This window comes from Gasterosteus aculeatus, chromosome 6 (assembly GCF_964276395.1).
Source record: "Gasterosteus aculeatus chromosome 6, fGasAcu3.hap1.1, whole genome shotgun sequence".
NCBI classification, from domain to species: Eukaryota; Metazoa; Chordata; class Actinopteri; order Perciformes; family Gasterosteidae; genus Gasterosteus; species Gasterosteus aculeatus.
In genome coordinates this window covers 13,769,048-13,789,546 of record NC_135693.1, presented here as the reverse complement: position 1 = coordinate 13,789,546, position 20,499 = coordinate 13,769,048, and the positions used below count along the sequence as shown (strand labels likewise).

Here is a 20,499-nt window from a genome sequence, read left to right as displayed (position 1 = left end):
TGTAACCAATTGCTACCATCCTCACTTTGGTTTAATTCAGGACCTTTAGTGTGTAAACGCCCTGAGTCGGACGTCTGTGGAAACAAAAAACTTTTCCATTATATTAAAAACTTCCAGCATGTATAATTCTCCCCAGGAATAACGGCAAGTAGGGTTGTAACAATATACTGGTGTGACGGTGTACCCTGGCATTAAAATAAACAGTGATCGTTCTGTGTACATTATTCAAGTCATTGAAAGGAACTGACAGACGTGAGTTGCGGGAGTGAAGAGGTGCAATCTGGCTGTATTTTTTAATTGCTAAAAATCTTGCCTCAACAACAAAGGGCCCGCAAACAGTTGTGCACTCTGACCTCTGCCCCGGGATTTCGGAGACAGATGGCTGCGCCTAATGCATTTCCATCCAAGCTCGTGGCGCAGCGTGTTTACAAAAGCGGCATTTACGCACATGGCGTCCATCCACAAGGACATCGGTCGCTCGTTTCAAAAGCAGTTTTTTCAGCTCGGCGGAACGAGTTCTCCAGCAGCTCGCTAATTAGATACAGACAGCGTGATCGAATACTGGGAATTTAGGCCACGGTGTGGCTCAAAGTGGGGGTGTGCGAGGTTAGTGTTCAGGGCAACACTACAGGGAATAGATTGTGATGTTTGCGATATCTCATGTGCCTGATGTAGTTAAGATGATTACGTTTTTTAGAGCACGTTTTTCAACCTGGATGTTTGGTTTCTCAACAAAAGCAGTTTTAAGTTGAATATTTGGATTCCGATAGATTAGTTGACAATCCAAGGTTATAGTTTTGCTGGTTATTCGGTAAATAGTATCGTTTAAACAGTACCTGTCAATCACTTAAAGCGCTTTAAGCCAGGCTGGATGTCAACATTCACCCATTCACACGCAGTCACGCACTCACGGCTGCCGTGTAAGGTGAATCTAACCAAACACTGCGCGAGTAAGTGAGTAGGCATCGGTTGCCACGTCCGCTCTGGCTCCAGCGCAGTGAATCACTGGAAGGAAGTCACAGTTGGGGACAGAAGACAAAGGGTTGCTTCTGTCCCCTCTCGAACCGGATAAGCATTTTCAGTTGCTTAGCTCATCGATAATGAGATTTTATTTTGTTCTTCTTCTTCTTCTTCTTCCCTCGGGGGAGGAATCCCCCGGTCAACCCTCATCTCCGGCTCCCATCCCAAGGGAACGCCTGCGCTTCGTGTTTAGTGGCCTCCCGGAGGCTCCCTCAGGCCGGAGATGGATGACGCAATTGATCCCACCTCTCCGGTTAATTAATCCAATTGCACCTGATGGACCAATATATTTTTCGCAGTGATACGAGTCTTGTGGCTCATTGGACTTGATTACTTTAGTGAGCAACAAAACACAAGGAGCCGACCAATAGGAGTCCACAGCCAAACTGGAACATTATTTTACCCACTTTCACAAATCATGTAGTTTAGCACTTGTTTTGTTCTTCTTTGTATGAATATCAAACAGCATTTGACTTTTTTGATATTATTCCTAAAACTGAAATTTTACTAGTCAAAGCTAAAAAATATCCCCTTAAAATCCATTTTAACATTTCATGTCTGGACTGCATCAAAAAGAGCCTTTCATTTCTAGTGTTTCTTTGAACGAAACGGTAAAAGGTTTTCTCAGCGAACCAAATATTTAAGAGTATCTGTTTTATTTCACAGCGTGTTGATGGGTGGTTTTTTTCTTCATAATGTCACAGTAATATGCTTTCTAAGAACTTTTTCAGGCCAGTGAGAGACGCTTTCATCGCACTCCTGCACAGTTGTTCAAATAATCTGTCGCCAAAAAAGTCACTGACTGAACTAAATGTGATATTATAACATTGACTAAATCCAGCTGATTATACCAGAACCTGGATTAGTTTCCTTTCCAAGGTCTCGTGGTTATCTCCATCACAGACATGGACACATCTTGTCCTGCACCTTTGGGCATGACACAGTCAGTGGGGGGGGAGAGATGCATGGCTAATGTCAGTCTGCGGACCATCTCGGGGAGTTTCCTGGTCAGCTGCAGCACATTAAACATGCAAACACCCAACATGTGTTGACTTGGGGGCTGTCAGTCAGAGTCAAAGTCCTTCCAGACACCATCAGAACCCCCTTGTCCGGCTGTGCATTGACCGTCCCGGCGTAAAGGAAAACGCTGCACACACCCTGGACGCTTAGAGTTTTAAGCACTTCATTCCATTAGTTGCTGGGATGTCAGAGCTGTGGCCGAATGTGGTGCTTCCACAGCGGACTTCCTTGTGCACGGAGCCGCCGGGGCTTAAACAACAAGGTTTATAGTTCGGAGCCCGACGTTATCAATTGTGAAGTTAGTGGCTTACGTCACTTGAGCAACAACACGAGAAGAATTGTCGGTAACTTACGTAATGTTTGGACGGGTTCCTTCTCTTCTGCACGTCCACGACATTGACGTCCAGGACGTTTCGGAGCTGCATCTTGAAGGAACCTATAGTGGGATTCGGACCAAGAAACGCTACAAAAGAAGATGCTCGCCCATAGAAACGATACTGAGAAGAAAAAAGAAGGGAAAAAAGAATCATAGACGTTTTGCGTCAGTCGGAGCGGAGCGGAGAATTGGCGGAAGGAGAAACTTTGGGTGCATCCATGAAGCGACGTGCTCAGACTGTCTCGGAGCTTCTGTGTTCCTTGTGGAACATGACAACGCAATAAAACTGGTATTCAGTCGGTCTTCCCCTCCCTGAAAGGACTGGGGGGTGGAGGGGTGGAGGGGGGTTGTACTGCTGCAGCTAAACCACGGACCGGAGGGCGCGTCAGTGCGCACAGGGCGGTCCCGCTTCAGCCGGCCGGACAGACATGAACCGGACTCTTTGAAAAAAAGTTAGGACTTTTGTTTCTTGTTGCCCTGAAAACCATTGAGGCCACTGAAACTATATATTTCCCTTTTTACTCCTTTTCGAAATAAAATGAAAAAACGTGTTGCTTCGAAAGAAAAAAAAACGAGTTTGATTTATAACCCGTCAAAAACTACTTTGCTCCCTCCGGAGTAGAGGCAGAGAATCCACGAGGCGAGTGGAGGTGGAGGAGAGTTGCGTTTACATCATTTCCCCACACGGGGGCGCCATACAACACCAAAGATGAGCTCACCGTTTAAAACAACCGGTGATTTTATGAGTTTAAATTTTATGAAAATTCGTTTCAAATTATAAGTAACTCCATCAGCTGCAAAATTTAAACACGTATAACATATTAATGCATTGTATCTTTAAAATTGAATATATTACAAGTGCATTGTTACTTTTGTTACACATGTTTATTTTTTTAATATTGCAAACACTGTTTACGCGTATTAGTATTACTACTTTTAAAGCACCTTAATACTGCTCTCACCCATTACCACCATGTGTACAGTGTCACATTATTTACTACTAATACTGTAAAATCTTGAAAAACACAAAAACTAAGCATACATTTTACGATCAACAGACGGTGATTTTGTAAACCAACGGTACTTATTATATATTGTTGAACCTTGGAGAGCGTGTTTATTTGTTGACTGACATAAGTTCACAGCAAGTCATTCAAATAGAAGGCCAATTTCATTATAAGGACATTCGTAGATAGATAGATAGATAGATAGATAGATAGATAGATAGATAGATAGATAGATAGATAGATAGATAGATAGATAGATAGATAGATAGATAGATAGATATAAACTTTATTAATCCCCAAGGGGAAATTTGTGTGCAATGGTAGCACTCAGTGGAGCTGGATCAGCCTGTTGGAGAAGGTGCTCCGCCGGCCCAGCAGTAGGTGGTGAAGAGGGTGGTCCGAGATGTCCAGTATGGACAACAGTTTTTTCAGTGTCCTCCTCTCCACCACCTGTTCAGGATGCTCTTGTTGGCAGCCAATGATGGAGCTGGCCTTCTCCACCAGCTTCTTAAGTCTACTGGTGTCACCAGCTCCAATGCTGTTCCCCCAGCAGACAAAGGAAAAGTACAGAGCACTGGCCACAACAGACTAGTGGAACATCTCCAACATCTTGCTGCATTCATTAAAGGATCGAAGTTTCCTCCAGAAAAAGAGTCGACTCATCCCCTTCTTGTACAGCGCTGATGTTTGCCTTCCAGATAAGTCTGTTGTCGGTGGGAAACACGACACATGAGCATTCCCATGACTATCAATGACTGCTTAATTACTGATAATTGGCTAAATGTGTCAATTAATCCGCCTCATCTGACAAAACTTGTATTTCCTCTTCATGACAACAGGAACACCACTAGCAGCGTACGTAACGACGGGGCTGAGCCGCTAAGCGCGTCCTGCAGAGGAGGTACAGGAAACAGATCCAGCCAACTAACAGCGTCAAGCTACTGATCGACACACCACCCGACGACGGGAATGTAGTAATGCACCCTCCAAAATAAAAGCACTTAGTGAGGGTCTTTCTTTTAATTTGTATATCTATCCGCAACACAAAAACGACGCGGAAAAACACTTTATAACTCGGTTGGAAAATTAAAAATGCATTTAAAAAAACAGAAATAGCGTTGAATTTACACTCAAATTCCCCACGTATATAATATAATATATATATATATATATATATATATATATATATATATATTATATATATATATATATATATATATATATAATATTTCATTTAAAAATAAAACAAATGTAAAACTAGCTCAATCCGACCTCATAATATGACATAAAGATATGAAGCTTATTTCATACTACCGTCTGTTGCAAGAACGGGTCCTTTATTTCGAAATATTGTACGCCTCTTCCTAACAGTTTTATTTTATCAGTTTATTTTATTTTCTTAAGGAAAGCTATTCCAAGTAGCATCACTTCAGCTAGCTTGACGCTGGTCCGCTAACTTATGTTTAGTCAGCCAACCGAAGTATGGACTCCTTTTACTCTCCACATTTCACACCCGAACGTTAAATGACGAACACGCGCGACGATATGACCGACAACCGCCGTTTTATCCGTTGTTACTTCGGGCGAATTGTTTTATAAACGGAAACGCTAGCTTGTGCGTAACGGCGACGTCTTCTCCGTCTCTCCGCATCTCTCCTCGAGCAGCGAAACGCGGCTAGCTGCGATGTGATTATGAATTACATCCGTCGGGGGGGAAGTTTTAATTGGCGTCATCACAGCTGAATGGCTCCGATAACACGTCATCTGCCGTCACTCGAGGCCTGAGCGCTGTGATTTCCAACACTCGGGAGGAACCGCTATATTTTGCATTTCGGAGGAAGGGAGGCGGTAACTGAAGACACCGCATCCACTGCTCCGTTGCTAACATCACAATACAGAGGAGGAGGAGAGGGGGGTGGTGGGGAAAAAAAGATGTCTTTCTTCAATTTTCGCAAGATATTCAAGCTGGGACCCGACAAGAAGAAGAAGCAGTACGAGCACGTGCACCGCGACGTCAACCCCGAGGAGATATGGGACATCATCGGGGAGCTCGGAGATGGAGCCTTCGGGAAAGTGTACAAGGTAACGTGCCGTTGGCTAATCTCTCACGTGCGCGTTAACGGATTTCTTAAGAAATACGCTTCCGTCGCGTGACGAGGTGAGGTGGGGGGGGGGGGGCACGCGATCGTTGAAATGCCAACACGAGTCCTCACTGCACTCGGGGCCTCCGTCAAACTGTTGAAAGGTGTGGTTGTCCACCACGGAGTGAGTTAGTGGACACGTTGATGTCCAACGGGATGTTCGAGGACCCAAATGACAAATAAAGTCCCAGAGCCGCCGGTTGCATTAAAGAGTCACGTGTGCAGGTACTTTGTACTGTGACAGGTGCACAGGTGGGAATGTAGATTTTAGTGAAGAGCTTTCAACAGGTCAGGCGTTCATTGAAGACAGGTGGTGGACAACACAGACTTCCTCGGGTGGTTTCCTTCCGTGGTCGATTCTGAAGCTGTAGATTTGCTCTGTTGGATTAAATCTAAAAAATAAATAAAACCCAGGTGTATTATCTGTGTGTGAGTTTGTGTTAGGCCGAGGAGGCCCTTTTGAAAAGATCAACATCATGGGAGGAACTCTGCTTTGTTTGTATACCTGTGTTTGTCTGGAGGTTAAAAAGTGTTTGTTAATACGCCTCCTTTTAACGGACCAAGGCAATGAATTAAATTCCGACACGGACAGTTATAGCAGGAACAAATCTAATATCTTCATTTGCCAGTTTTATTTTCTGATTAACCAACCTAAATGAAAAGCCTTTGCCTAATGTCTTCTTAGACTTGTTGTAGATGTACACACTTTCCAATGTTTTGTCTTTGGCTCCCCGCACACAGAGGAAGGAGGCCTCGCCCTCCCCGGCTCACGTTGCTAAACACACACTCACACACTACGTATTTCACCAGTTATTTCGCAGGCTTTCGATGGCTTGTCTCATTCGGGCGGGGTCACAAACGTGTGAATCAGCTGTTCTGTGGAGGGAAAGACCGAAGAGTCCAGAAGTGTCATCATGCACGTCGACGCCTGAGCGCCGGTTCGAATGGGCTTTTCTAATCGGTGAAGAGCGACCCGCCTGCATTATTCCCTTTGTCAAAAACCTGTTGGGGTTCACATTGTCCGATTTTGACGTTCGTGTCAAATAAAACAAAAGCACACAGGCTCCGTCTGAATAACTCTCAGCCCTCCTGGTCCAAAGTGACTACTGTGCATGAGCGCTAGCAATGAGCCGCGCTAGACAGGCGTCGCCCGCTACAAGTCCGGTCATGGCTGTGTAAATATAGTGTGTGACACACTCTGCAGCAGTTGGATTGTGTGTTGACCTTTTTTAGATCGTCTTTCCCGTTGGTCTCTTCAGTTGAGCCTAATTGGGGAATGAGGAATAAGGCGCATGTGTTGGCAATGCAGATGAGCGTTCACCATTTCAATCCATAGATGTATTATTACTTCACCTTTTGACCTTTACAGCGAGAGGGAAAGGACAGATCGAAGACGCGGGGGCGTAACAGGAGGAAGTTAGCAAGCAAGCATGTGGCGCGTTGTAAATGTTTTTGACTTTGAATTGTTCACATATAAACATATATACGCAACGTGCTATTATGAAGTCTCTAGAGTAATGTATTTATAGAGGAATGATTCTCTGGGTGTTACACGAGCCTTTAGGGTTAGCGTTAGGGCGTTAGCGTTAGCGGGTTGGGGGGTTAGCGGAAGAGGGGGTTAGGGTTAGCGGGATAGGGGGTTAGCGGATTAGGGGGTTAGCAGGATAGGGGGTTAGCGGGATAGGGGGTTAGCGGGATAGGGGGTTAGGGGGTTAGGGTTTGTTAGTGCCGCTGGGTCCATTGCTCTCGTTCCGGGTGGCTTTGGTCTTAAAGGCAGTGGCTCGCGTTGACGGATTCTCCTCCACGGCCGCCCGACCTCGCCGCCACAAAAGATTAAGCCAGGCTGGTTGTTCTTTAACCCCAGCCGAGGTGATGGCAAAGCAGCACGCTTAATCGAAACAACCCTTTGTCTCGTGGACGTCGCTTCCAGGCTCAGAACAAGCAGAACAAAACCCTCGCTGCCGCCAAGGTGATCGACACCAAGACGGAGGATGAATTGGAGGACTACATGGTGGAGATCGAGATCCTCGCCTCCTGCGACCACCATCACATCGTCAAGCTGCTGGATGCCTTCTATTTTGATGGCAAGCTGTGGGTAAGTAGTAAGTGCCGGACTCTTGAGAACTCTGCTTTTTGTCTGTGCTGCCGTTGATGTGAAGCCAAGGAGGAACAGTTTCTCAAAGGACTCTTCCGATTGAGGGATGACAGCAGCGCCACGTTTTCCTGTTGCCTACATTTTGAAGAGTTCAAAACCGATCATGTGGCACAGTGCGATGCTCCCCCCCCCCACTGTGAGCGTGTTCCTACCCCCCTGCAAATCTTAAAACAAGACAGTCAAATTCCCTAAACACATTTTCTTAACAAGCCATTTCACCATGAGAGAGAGAGCCGGGTCTCGGTGCCCTTTTTAACATGTGGTCAGTAGATCTCATCCAGTGTGCCATAAGAGGCCCCAGAGCAATTAGGTCCAGGCCGGCGGTGTCATGTGACGTCCCTCGTGGACCGGCCACATCTATTGGAGGGTAATGGAGTGGTTCTGGTGGATGGAGAAAGTGCCTGAATAATTCAGAGCTGCATGCAGGTCGTCCCTCCGGACGCCGTCCATCAGCTTGATGAATGTGCGACTGTGTCTGCCGAGCACGGGTTGGGTGTTAAGTTAATGCTAATTATTGTAGGGAGGGGAGAAAAAAAAGAATTCATCCACATGAATTATGTTCAATTTATCCTGAGATTAAGATCATCAGACCCGGTGAAAACTGCAAGTGAGATTTCCATAGAACAATGAATTGTAAACAGGAACAACCGACCGGTTTATCCGCTCCGTCGCTGAATAGAAGGCGGTGTTCGGTTGTAGCTTTGATTGATGTGATTGATATGATACACAGAGGTGTCACCTAACTGCCAAGTGCTAATATAAGGTGGTTCTCAGTTACAGTCCAAATGACATCAGGTGCAGGGCGTTTTTCTCTAGAACAGTATTAGGGAGCAGAGCTTCAGTCTTATGTAAATACACGCACCAGTTATTTGCACACTAAAAATTAAGAGTTAATTTAGTAGAAATTGGCTAAATCACCTTTTTGATATTATGTGTGTGCATCATAAGAAGAGGATCCCAGGCTCCGTCTCCAGTGCAGTTACCTTCCTTGGAATTTCTATCCAGTAATGATTGAAACAAAACCCAAGTATGTCATTACAGGTCGCTAGGCATGGCTTTGTTGTATCTGATCGATTACCTGATATGACTCAATGCCATAGACACCATGCTGTGAGAGAAGGGCTAGGCAATGGCTCAATCCCATTGAAATTTGTTAATGAATTTCAATGGGATCATATGTTGAAATATCTTGTGACACAATTCAATTGTCTAAATTGATAACAACAAGCACATGCTGCGAAAATTTCCCCAAAAATCAACCCGAATCAAGCTCAGTTACACAAAACTATGGTCTTTACCTTAATTCTCTCTATTTGTGTGAATCCGTTTAACATTGTCAGTATTGGAAAAATATATATCTTTTTTTACTCTTTTTGTGTTGTTAATTTTGCGTGAAATAGTAAAATACTTACAACAATAGGCCCAACCATGCTGTTATTTCATGAATACTATTCATTAATTGGGATTAATTATGTTCAGCTTCATTGGAGAGCATTTTTTTTTTTCTTTTTTAAGCAAATTATCTAATACGAGAGAAGGAAAATTTAAAGCCCCGTTTCGTCAGAGTAAACCTTTCTTTTGCTTCCCCGTTTCAGATTCTGATTGAGTTCTGTGCGGGTGGTGCAGTGGATGCCATCATGCTGGGTAAGTCCCTCATTTACTGCAGGAAAGAACACTAAAGTTCTGGAGCTTTTCCTTTACTCCCATCCTCAAGTGCCAAGTCTTTTATTTTTTCTGTTATTCCATCCAGAAACCTCCTCCATCCCCCATTTTTTCCCTCTCGGCAATCGGAAAGTCCATTCCAACTGTGCAATTATTGTGGCTCAGATTTCAAGCAGCGATCCTTCCACTTGTAATGCCTGCTGTCCTTCTTACTGTAAAGCCTGAAGAAACACCTCGCCACTTTCTCTTACATGCAAACTAGAAAATGGACACCAGTTAATTCTCCTTCACGGTTGGACGATGATGCTCTGACTCACCGAGAACCAAATCCTTCCCCCAGATTTGTTCAGCCCCGGTCACAGTGGAGCTTTGCCCTCCGGCTGCTGTCGGATATCGTCGGTCATCAGATTTAATGTTTTTATTTTATTATTTTTATAAAAGCGGGTCAGAAAACGAAACTAACCATCACCGTAATAATTGATGAATTTGTCGCACGCCTGTTTTTGTCCACAGAGCTCGAGAGGCCCCTGACGGAGCCCCAGATCCGCGTGGTGTGCCGGCAGACTTTGGAGGCCTTGTCTTACCTCCACGAGAACAAAGTCATCCACAGAGACTTGAAAGCCGGGAACATTCTCCTCTCTCTGAATGGAGAAGTGAAACTGGGTAAAAACCAATCGGTCATCCTCTGCCGCTGCGATGGTTTTAATGTTAAATCTGAGGGGATTACTCGCTCGTAGTCCAGCGACGCACACATTAAGGTACTCGCTTGAGAAGAGGAGCTGACTCATCGTTGATTTCGGTCTCCGACGTCCTCTGAAGCTTCCTGCAGGACCGACGCTAATGGGCTTAAAAGGCTGATTAGTAAAGTCAGTTGTGGTTCCATGTAGCAGCAGCAGTGCTGTGGCAGCCAGCCGAGCTATTTGGCTTTTGGGATAACAAGCGTTTTTACCAGCGATGAAGCTGGAACGAGTCATCCATGCAGCGCCAAGCTAGAAAGGGTGACGTCCGCTGTTTTCCGTCGCCCCAAAGGAGAGCGCTGTACTTTGTATATGTGCCACTTATTGGAGTTGGTGATACAGTGAACCTGTTACATAATATAATCCACAATCCAAGTACAATTATTCATATTGCTTCTCGTGCCCGTAGCTGCCTGATGATTCACGTTGTGTAGGCAGAGGGTCGCGGCCGAGCCCGGCAAACAATAATTATCAGGCAGTCGCCAGGGACTTGATGGTATATTTCTCTTTCCCTGCGATGTGTGCATACTGTAAAGGATTGCTAGGGGCGGGGGGGGGCGGGGGGGGCAGACAGTGTTTCACAGGTAACACAACTGCTGAAAGAGATGCTGAGAAAGGAGAGATTGAGACTTTTCTTCCTGCTTACGTACCTTTTTATATTTGAAAAGATTGAAGCAGGTTAATAAAGCAGGTGACTCTAGAATACATGACTGTCAATGGATTCACTGTTTAACTGTTTTATACTTTCATACAGTTTGAAATTAATCATAATTCATTTCTACTTTCAGCTGACTTTGGGGTGTCCGCTAAAAATACCAAGACTTTTCAGAGGAGAGATTCTTTCATCGGCACTCCGTATTGGTGAGTCACTGAGGCTGCGTACAGCATTTCCCTCGCTTCCATCCACGCGTGTCTTACGGCGGTGATTTTGCTCTGCTGTGGCACGAAAGCTGTCATAGAATGTGGAGACAGAAAAAGGCCTTATTCGGCGATTTAGAGACAGTGTTGGACGACCTAAGCACTGAATATCAAATGGACTTCCTCCCTGACCGCAACGTACGTACAGGCTATTTCGTTGAAGAGGGATCAGAAAGCTTCACTTGCAAATGACCTCCACGCACTGGCGTGTCGTTTTTTGCAGGATGGCCCCAGAGGTGGTGATGTGCGAAACTTCCAAGGACCGTCCGTACGACTTCAAGGCCGACATCTGGTCCCTCGGCGTAACCCTGATCGAGCTGGCGCAGATCGAGCCGCCCAACCACGAGATGAACCCCATGAGAGTGCTGCTGAAAATAGCCAAGTCGGAGCCACCCACACTCATGCATCCCTCTCGCTGGTGAGACGCGCCGCTGGGGCCGACTAGAGAGGTGGCGCCGGAATGTTTCCCGGACTGGAGATAAGGACGTGCTCGATGTGTAAAAGCTTAGTGGATTGTTAATGCTTAACTGAGTGGCCACAGGGGGGAAAGAGGGGTTATTAATTGTGTTTCGCTTAGCGGGACGCAGGGAGGCTTACTTTGTTTATTTATCCTTTTAAAGGTCACCGGAATTTAACGACTTTCTGCGAAGGGCGCTTGATAAGAATGTGGACAATAGGTGGGGCACGCAACAGCTTCTACAGGTGAGCTGACTGACGCTGCCCCCCCCACCCCCCCTCCCCCCTACTGTTACCTCGCGCTGCGCAAACACCGACTCAGCCTACGATACAGCCCAAAGAACGCACACACACACTCACTCAATGAGTCATTTTCCTCATTGTTCTGACACTTGATTCAGCCTGACAGTTTGTGAAGGAGGTCAAATGTATTTTTTACCGTGTCCCCGTCCGTCTGCGTAGCATCCTTTCGTCACCAGTGTGACGGACAGCAAACCGCTCAGAGAGCTCATAGCTGAAGCCAAAGCTGAAGTCACAGAGGAGATCGAGGACAGCAAGGAGGAGGAGGAGGAGGAAGAGCCTGATACGCCTTTGGTTTGTAGCCTTTGTAGCCAACACAATAAATCTTGCATGATGTAAGAGTTGTTGGTGTCTTTACGAAAGACGTATTGCTATTTCTCTTTCCACGCAGGCGGCTCCCGGGCACAAGCGAGTGCCATCAGATGCCAGCGCGGCCAGCTCAGAGGATGACAAAGTCCCGCCGACTTCCTCCGCCCTGGAATCCGTTACAGAGAAGACGGAGGCCGAGCCGGCCGAGGACCGGATCAGCGACAAGCTGTCCGATGAGGGTCTTGGAACGAGCGAGGTAGACAAGACGGAGGAGGAGAAACTCAACGAGGTGTCGGATGCTAGCAATGAAGACCTAGCCTCTGGGCTAACAGAACCCGCCAAGGACTTTATATCGCAAGGTCCTACAGAGCCGCCTGGACCAGGAGATAGTCGAGCTGAGGAGATTCCCGCTGAGCCTGTGGTTGCACAGCCAGATGAAGCTGGAGATGCAGTGGACACCCAAGAACTTTTACCAGGTGGTCAAACAACAGTGGAGGAACGGAAGGAGATGCAAGGAGAGAAAACGGTCAAAGAAGAAGAAGAAGAAGAAAAAGCTGCTGGTACAGGAGAATCCATTGAATCCCATGGCCGACCCGAAGACAAACTAGAAGAACCAGAATTCGTATCAGGGGAGGTGGCTCTGGCAGAAGAAGAAAGCAAAGAGCCAGATGAGACCCCTCGGCATGAATTGACAGACGACAGAATAGAAAACACTGCTAATGTCACCGTTGTAAACATACACCCCCAGAGTACAGCGTCGAAGGTAGTGGACACGAACATAAATGTCGCCACGGACACAAAGTTGAGCGAGGACGAGTCCCCTGCTGCGGTGCTGCCGGACAAAGAGGCCACAGAGGAAAAGCCCGCGGACGGGGCAGAGCAGCTTCAACCAGACGATCCGAATAAGGGGGAGGACGATCGGGGGGAACAGGCCCCAAACACACCCACAAATGCAGTCAGCGACGAAGCCAAAGTCCCCTCGGAGGAGTCTCACCCGGCGGTCCCAAGTAGAGACGAGGAGGAAGCTCCTGGCGTAGACGAGAGCACCTCCCAAGATGCCACCCGCGTGCCGGAGGAGAGCGAAACGGGTCCAGAGAGCAAGACGGAGGGCGGGAGCCCCGCCGCGGCTCAGCCGGATTTAGAGAAGGACTCCGACTCCGGAAGCAGCTCTGCCGCCGATAGCAACAGCCTTGACCTCAACCTGTCCATCTCCAGCTTCCTGTCGAAGACCAAGGAAGGGGGCTCCGTGTCCATGCAGGTAATGCGTCGGGGACGCGTCAATCACAGCCTCGGCGGTTCAACCATCAACATTTTGATTTTATTCGTAGGAGTCCAGACGTCAGAAGAAGACCCTGAAGAAGACGCGCAAGTTCATGGTGGACGGCGTGGAGGTCAGCGTGACGACGTCGAAGATAGTGACGGACAGCGACACCAAGAGCGAGGAGCTGAGGTTCCTGAGGTACGTCGGAATCCAACCCGCTTTAAGTTACTGCAGCTCGTAAAGTATGTGGCACGGTCCGGTTAACGTGCCGGCCTTAAATCGTTCTTGTTCAGTTCACAACTCGCACAAGAGTTTTACAAATGCCAGATGCTTATCTCCTGTGATGAATGCTGCAGCGTGCTGCTGTCATCTCCCGTGTTCGCCTTTTAAAGACATGTGGCGTGCTGCTCCCAGTGTTTACACAACGGATGTCTGACTATTTGGTGTTGGGTTCAATCAAAGAATTGGCATGTGTTTCAATTGATCAACTACTCGTTCAAAGATGAGGCAACTAAATATAATGATGACAATGGGGAAAAAAACAACAACAACATAGAATCGCATCTAAGAAAAGAAGGATGTTTTTTTTTTTTGTGACATGTCCTCATTTGCGATGAGCCGGTACGGTGGCCCCCTGACCACAACGTCGCTGCTGTTTCCTCAGGCGGCAGGAGCTGAGAGAGCTGCGCCTCCTGCAGAAAGAGGAGCAGAGGGCCCAGCAGCAGCTGAGCAACAAGCTGCAGCAGCAGAGAGAGCAGATCTTCCGACGCTTTGAACAGGAAACCGTGGTGAGTCACGTTGTTCGTTCCGCGGTGGTGTGATGTGTTGTTTTGTTATCTGGGCAACGAGCTGCTTCATCTCAGCAGCTCACCAAAGGGCCTCGTACCTACTAACATGGAGGATGCAGCTAGACACCAGTCCCTTTCCAACAGTGTCCATTTTCCTTTAATCCCTGGTGATCACGATATCAAGAACTTCAATCCAAGTTGAAACCACACCAATGTCTTCCACCATTAATTCCCCCCTCTTTAAAAGGCCGGGTTACGTATTAAACTTACAGTATAAACACGTCTTGTCGGGCTGACGCCAGTTTCCGCTGGTTCCGCACCGCGCAGGCCAAGAAGCGTCAGTATGACCAAGAAGTGGAGAACCTTGAGAAGAAGCAGAAGCAGACCATCGAGCGGCTGGAGCAGGACCACACCAGCCGGCTCCGAGACGAAGCCAAACGCATCAAGGCGGATCAGGACAAGGAGCTGTCCAAGTTCCAAAACATGCTGAAGAACCGGAAGAAAGAGGTACCGTGGCGCATGGCCGCTTTCTGCATGCAAGTGTCTCCGGCGGGGGGCGGGGAGTGGGGGGGGGGTCCGAGCTGTTTAATGGTGTATGTGTTTAAGCGGTAAGCCGGCGGCAAACTGGGCTGCGGGGCATTAAACCCCGAGGGAGCGGTGTGCCTTGCTGTCCTTGTTCTGCACGTGTGCCAATGACAGCGGCGGCCCTACGTGCTGCTATAGCTCCATGTTGTCGTTTGCATTATTAATCTGCCCCCCCGAGGCTTCCGGTTGCCTTCCAAAGCAGCACTGTGCTTCTTCAGAGAACTATTTAGTGAACGGTTGAATACAAATTCAGTCCCAAGTTTAACAAACACCTTTTTTATTGTGCTTCCTTAAACGCTTCTTTGGCTGTTCGGGGTGCGCGTGCAGTTTCAGTGTTTAGTGGCTTTTTGCAGCTTTCTTTTGATGGCGTCAGTGCAGATTGGCAGCCTTTGTGTATTCATGAGGCCTGGTGGGGGTTCGTGCTGCTCGCCATTTGCTTTCCGGGCCACTTGGAGTATATTTATTGTACTTAAAGATGTAATTGCTGCTTGGCTTAAAGGTGTTGCTTCTCAGCTATGTACTGTAATATTTATCTACTTTTCTTTTTTGTAAGTATTTATTGTTTTGCTCTGTATTCCAGATGTACTATTATTGTGTGTTTAACTAACCATGTCTCTTGTATGAGTGTGTGGAGGTGGCTTTGGTTCGTGGGATGGCCGACATTTGAAGATTTCTCAAAGTGGCGTTGGGCTCATTTTGGGGAAATGATAACAGCCTCGCATCAGAGTAACTTATATGGAATCATCCTCAACTTGTATGTCGAGGAAGTAGCGTCACAGCAACGCAGATTCTACAGTATAAACAAAAACATAAAGAGAGAAGTAGACTTGAATAAATAAAAACAGAAAACACTTAATGGCTAAGAAGAAAAATAAACAAAAGAATCATTTCGCACTTCACAGGAAAGTGAAGTGGGTCAAAGGTTGCCGGTCTGTAAAACATGCAGAGGAAGTAGTCAGCGATGATTCCAAATCTGTTACTCTTAATTCATCTCCAGAGGCAAAACAATCATCTCGGTGACGGACGGATTTGAATGCAGAGTCATACAGGACCAGCTGTTTGACACTAACGTCTGCCGGAGACCAGTTTGATTTCTCCTTTATCTTTTTTTATTTATTTTTTTACAACCCCCATCTCTTGACTCCTGACTCATGCAGTCGACACTTCCGACGTGCTACTAATCCAAAACGGACTTGACTGATCGTTCAAGGGAACATAATTGAGCATGCTGACTCTGATTCGGTTGGTGGCTGGCTTCGGTGTCTCTCCCTGGCAAAGTGGGCCGTGCATGTCGTCCGCTCGTTGTCGACCAGCTTGGTTTAGGTTTTCAGAATGCACAGCGCCAACCACGTTTTTCTGCACGTACGCCGTAGGCCAAACAGGAAGTTGGACAGTCCCCCAAACACATGAGAAAAGACCTCATGAAACGCGTAAGGGAGGATCTGTTGCTCCTTAAGAACTCCGAGGTAAACAGTCACCCGCTGTCTCTCAACTCTGTACAAGATTCTCTCTGTGTCTCTCTCTCTTCTCAACCTTTCTATAAACTCAATCGTGTAAAGTGTTTTCATGAACACAAACAGGAGACTTTTGTCTGTTATTTCTCCAAATCCGTCAACGGATTTCACCATCGGATGAGTGGGTTTATTGAGCTATTATGGGGAGGGAGTGCCATTAATGGGCAGCGCCGCGTTGTGCCCACTTTAGATTCACAAACTGACCGTTGACATGTTTTTCTTGGTGCACATTTTTCTTGGTGCACATTAATAGTCGCATGAATATCTTGGGGTATGAACTGTTGGTCACAAGTGCTACTTTGTGTCCACTCTCAAATGACTATTTACCGCAGGGTACCGTCGAGCGCTCATCGCGTAGCGAATCCATCTAAAGAAGCGAGCGTTGGCAGACCCGACTCTTGAGGGGTGACACACGGACTGGAGACAGAAGCACGGGCCGAAATAAAACCGCTATTTTTTTCTTTTTTTGTTTTGTGTGAAGCTCAAGTGCCGCTTTTCACGCATGAGAAGACCCAAAGAGTATTAACAACTAATTCATTGACTTGCCGGGAGCCGTGCGCCAAAAACTATTGAATATAGTTCAGAATGTGCGTGTGTGTGTGCGTGCGTGTGTGTGTGAGACATCCTCTCCCTGCTGTGTGCTGTTTGTCCCTGATCAGGATGAGTGCGCCGTGTGCTCTCCTCCGCAGGCAGTGGCCCAGGTTATGATACAGTCTTTTCAGTTGTCGTCATGCGCACTGTTCAACGCTCAGATGCAGGATGTAAGTCCCCCCCCCCCCCCCCCCTCCTCCACGCCCTGTTTTTCTATCCGTCTCTGGCCCGTACTGACAGGATAGTCTGTGATGGCTCAGTTTTAAGAACGACGCCGTGTCCGCATGGCCGTCGCTTTTGTTCTTAGTGTCGTCATCACTGTGTTTTGTGTAGTTGTTCTCCTTTTTCTCTCCCGCTCGGGACTTTTTCCTCCACCAAATTCACAAGTGTTCAACGTCTAGTCTGTGTTATTTTTAAATGGCGTTTGTATTGTATCGCACCGTCGCGGTGGAGCCTGGAAGCAAAGGGCTTGTTCTCTGTTAGTCGTCTCTATTAGTCCATGTTTGTCTCTGTCAGACAAGGATGAATTCTATCAATTCTATGAATTGTGTTTAATAGTGTATCTAATAAATACAACAGTATGTAAAAGACTATTCACCACCAGCCAAATAGACAAAACCTATTTTGTGTATTATTATATAATTCTGGCTGCCTATGAATCGTGCATAATGTAGGCTGAGCTCTGAACGGTGTGTGAACGTCAATGTTGATGTTGTCCAACATAAAACAGTGAATCTGAATCCACACTCCGCTGTTAACTTTCCTTACTCGCTCTCTCTCTCTTCACTTCCACTGTGGATCGTCGCCATCCATGATCTTTTGAGTGTCTCCCTCTTCTGCTCCAGTTGATGATGTGACATCTTGGTGCTCTGTGTTGTTCTGAAGTTGAAGTTGGATGGCTTGCGCCCTGTCTTTCTTGCTCTTTGCTGTCCCTCTGCACGATCATCCCGGCATCCGCTCACGGCTTCTCCTCTCTCTGGCTCCTCAGGAGCAAGAGTTCCTACAGAAGCAGCAGCAAGAGCTGGACGGAGCTCTGAAGAAAATCATCCAGCAGCACAAACTGGAGATCACCACCATTGAGAGAGACTGCTTGAATCACAAGCAGCAGCTGATGAGAGGTACGAGATGGAGGAAGTGCCACTTAGCCGGTTAAATCAGCCTTTCTACAGCCACGGAAACTTGCCCGAGTCACATCTAATTTTTTTTATTTTTGTCGTTGCCGTAACCAAAGCATCGGTTAATTTGACGCATGCCGTTCGTGCGCATCTTGCACATAAGTGGCCTCATGGGATGTTCTTTGTGTTGTTGCATGCGTACGTGTGTGTGTGTGTTTTGCAGCTCGAGAGGCGGCCATGTGGGAGTTAGAGGAGCGCCATCTGCAGGAGAAGCACCAGCAGCTGAAGCAGCAGCTGAAAGACCAGTACTTCCTGCAGAGACACCAGCTGCTGAAGAGGCATGAGAAAGTGAGAGCCGGGAGGGACGAGTGATTACATCTTACGTAATGCTTCTAAACTCAAAAACGGCGTGTGTGTGTTTTACAGGAGATGGAGCAGATGCATCGCTACAACCAGCGAATGTTCGAGGAGATGAAGAACAAACAGAACCAAGAGAGGGTTCGTCTGCCCAAGATTCAGCGGAGCGAGGCCAAAACCCGCATGGCCATGTTCAAGAAGAGCATCCGCATCACCGCCACGGCGGCGGTCACGCCCGAGCAGGAGAGGGAACGGATAAAACAGGTGACAGAAATGGTTGAAATGGGTCTGCTCTGCGGGCCGAGTCGCTCACTTGAGCTTCTGCATAATCAGCACTCAACGGCTCCATCGGTGCCGACCGCGTGTCGCACGAGCAGACGAGCTTTAAAAACACCCCTGTTCTGCAAACAGGACAAATCAACAAATAACTCTTAACTGTTTCGGTGTCCAGTTTGCTTCTCAGGAAGACAAGAGGCAGAAGAACGAGAGGCTCCATCAACACCAGAAACACGAGAACCAGATGAGAGATCTGCAGCTGCAGTGTGACTCGAACATCCGGGAGCTGCAGCAGCTGCAGGTTGGCAAACAACACACACACCTCATTTTAAGCATGGACTTTGCATTCTCTTTTAAATATTGGCATGCACACACATTAACTTAACCCACATCTTCTTCAGAATGAGAAATGCCACCTTCTGATTGAACATGAGACTCAGAAGCTGAAGGAGCTGGATGAGGAGCACAGCCAAGAGATAAAGGAGTGGAGAGAGAAGCTGAGACCAAGGAAGAAGGTATACTCCGTCATCCATCTACACTTTGACTTGAGACCGCCCGTCTCTCACAGCCTCCATCTGCAGGTTAAGTTTTGTAACTGGAGCCTCTCGGATGTTTGTCTCTGCTGCCCCCCGCAGGCGCTCGAGGACGAGTTCACACGGAAGCTCCAGGAGCAGGAGGTCTTCTTCAAGATGAGCGGCGAATCCGAATGCCTTAACCCCAGCACCCAGAGTCGAGTATCCAAATTCTACCCCATCCCGAACCTGCACAACTCTGGTTTATAGCCTCCGTCCGTTTCGTCTGCGCCACGGAACGGACTCCCGCGGAACCCCCGGCCGCGCTCACGGACTCTTCCAGATGGAGCGGCGTGATTTCTCCCACCGTTACTGGGCTTTGATTCCACCGTTTAGTGAGCATGACGTGCTTACACACAGGTCCCCTCACTTAAATCTTTTTTTTTTCTCAGCTATTTGAGAAATGTCCAATGATAGTGAAATGCACTTTTTGGAGCATGTTCAAAAATTCAAAAGCCTGCAATAGGTAGCGTATTTTAAGCACAGCCTGCTTCAGTATGAATGATCTCCAGTGCCTCATTTGTTCTTTTTTTTGTTCTGTGTCTGCAGCCCTCAGTGTTTTACAGTAAATACACAAGTTCCCCCTGAATGTCTTGCACTTAAATAACTGGTTATCGTTTCCACCCACAAGATGTTGGGAGATTAAACGGACAGAGATCTTGTGTCACTGCATGCAAGGGAGATTTGTTATGCTGTGGTCTGAAGATGGAGTCTAAAACAGCAATGCGTTGGGATCCAAAGTGCTGTGAGTTCAAATTAAAAGGAATGTACTGTGTTGTAAATGATGCGCTGAGTGAAACGTTACTTGTGTACCGACATGTGGGGTTTAATCGGATATGAAGGTCCTAAGAATTTGTGCTAATGTCCACATAGTAAAGCGCAGGGGTGACCTGCTTCTTCAAGGAGAATGATGGAATACGTAATATATGAAAGCTGAAGGAATGTAAAGCGGTTTCTTTGCACTGTTTTTGCCTCATGAGCTAAAGAATAAATATGCAGTAATAAAACTGTCACCGTATTTTGACAGTGAGTCACCTTTGTCTCACCCAAGCCTATTCAAACTGACATAATTGTCTCTTTTTCTTTTTACATATCATTTTACTTTAGTATTTTATGATCATATCTTGTTTTCTAAATATGTATTCTGGAAATATTGATGCTGTACTTGCTCTTCTGCTCAGGAGACTAGTGTTGTGTGAAAGGAATAAAGCTGTTAATGTTTTGGGTTTTCAACGTGTGAGATGATGTTCTTTGCTGTATTTTGGGATCAAAAGTGTTACAAAAAGAGATTTCAAGACACCTGATTAGTTTATTTTGTCACTGCATATCCTGCATGTTA

The 20,499-nt window shown here is 46.8% G+C and overlaps 2 protein-coding genes across 6 annotated transcripts in view; one reads left to right on the top strand and one right to left on the bottom strand.

Moving 5' to 3' along the window:
* LOC120820557 (SH3 and PX domain-containing protein 2A) overlaps nt 1-3,009 on the bottom strand; it is a 37,191-nt gene extending 34,182 nt beyond the window's left edge. Inside the window, exon 1 of one of the 2 annotated variants that reach the window (XM_040178478.2) lies at nt 2,394-3,009. In XM_040178478.2, the coding sequence (XP_040034412.2) occupies nt 2,394-2,570 (177 nt within the window). In that variant the 5' untranslated portion in view covers nt 2,571-3,009. The remainder of the gene's footprint in view (nt 1-2,393) is intronic. The other variant, XM_040178477.2, reaches the window with a different exon arrangement.
* Nucleotides 3,010-4,760: 1,751 nt separating this feature from the next.
* On the top strand, nt 4,761-20,382 carry slka (STE20-like kinase a). 4 transcript variants are annotated; one of them, XM_078104658.1, is made up of 20 exons: nt 4,809-5,505; nt 7,495-7,659; nt 9,315-9,363; nt 9,895-10,044; nt 10,907-10,979; nt 11,260-11,454; nt 11,657-11,738; nt 11,955-12,086; nt 12,184-13,359; nt 13,430-13,560; nt 14,027-14,150; nt 14,478-14,657; nt 16,109-16,201; nt 16,939-17,010; nt 17,829-17,958; nt 18,179-18,303; nt 18,382-18,576; nt 18,764-18,889; nt 18,990-19,103; nt 19,224-20,382. In XM_078104658.1, exons 1-20 carry the CDS (start codon nt 5,356-5,358, stop codon nt 19,368-19,370), a joined length of 3,609 nt encoding a protein of 1,202 aa, XP_077960784.1. In that variant the 5' UTR covers nt 4,809-5,355; the 3' UTR covers nt 19,371-20,382. The 4 variants fall into 4 exon arrangements, with proteins under 4 accessions (XP_040034410.2, XP_077960784.1, XP_040034409.2 ...); XM_040178475.2 differs by lacking the exon at nt 16,109-16,201; XM_040178474.2 differs by lacking the exon at nt 16,939-17,010.
* The last annotated feature ends 117 nt before the right edge of the window (nt 20,383-20,499 follow it).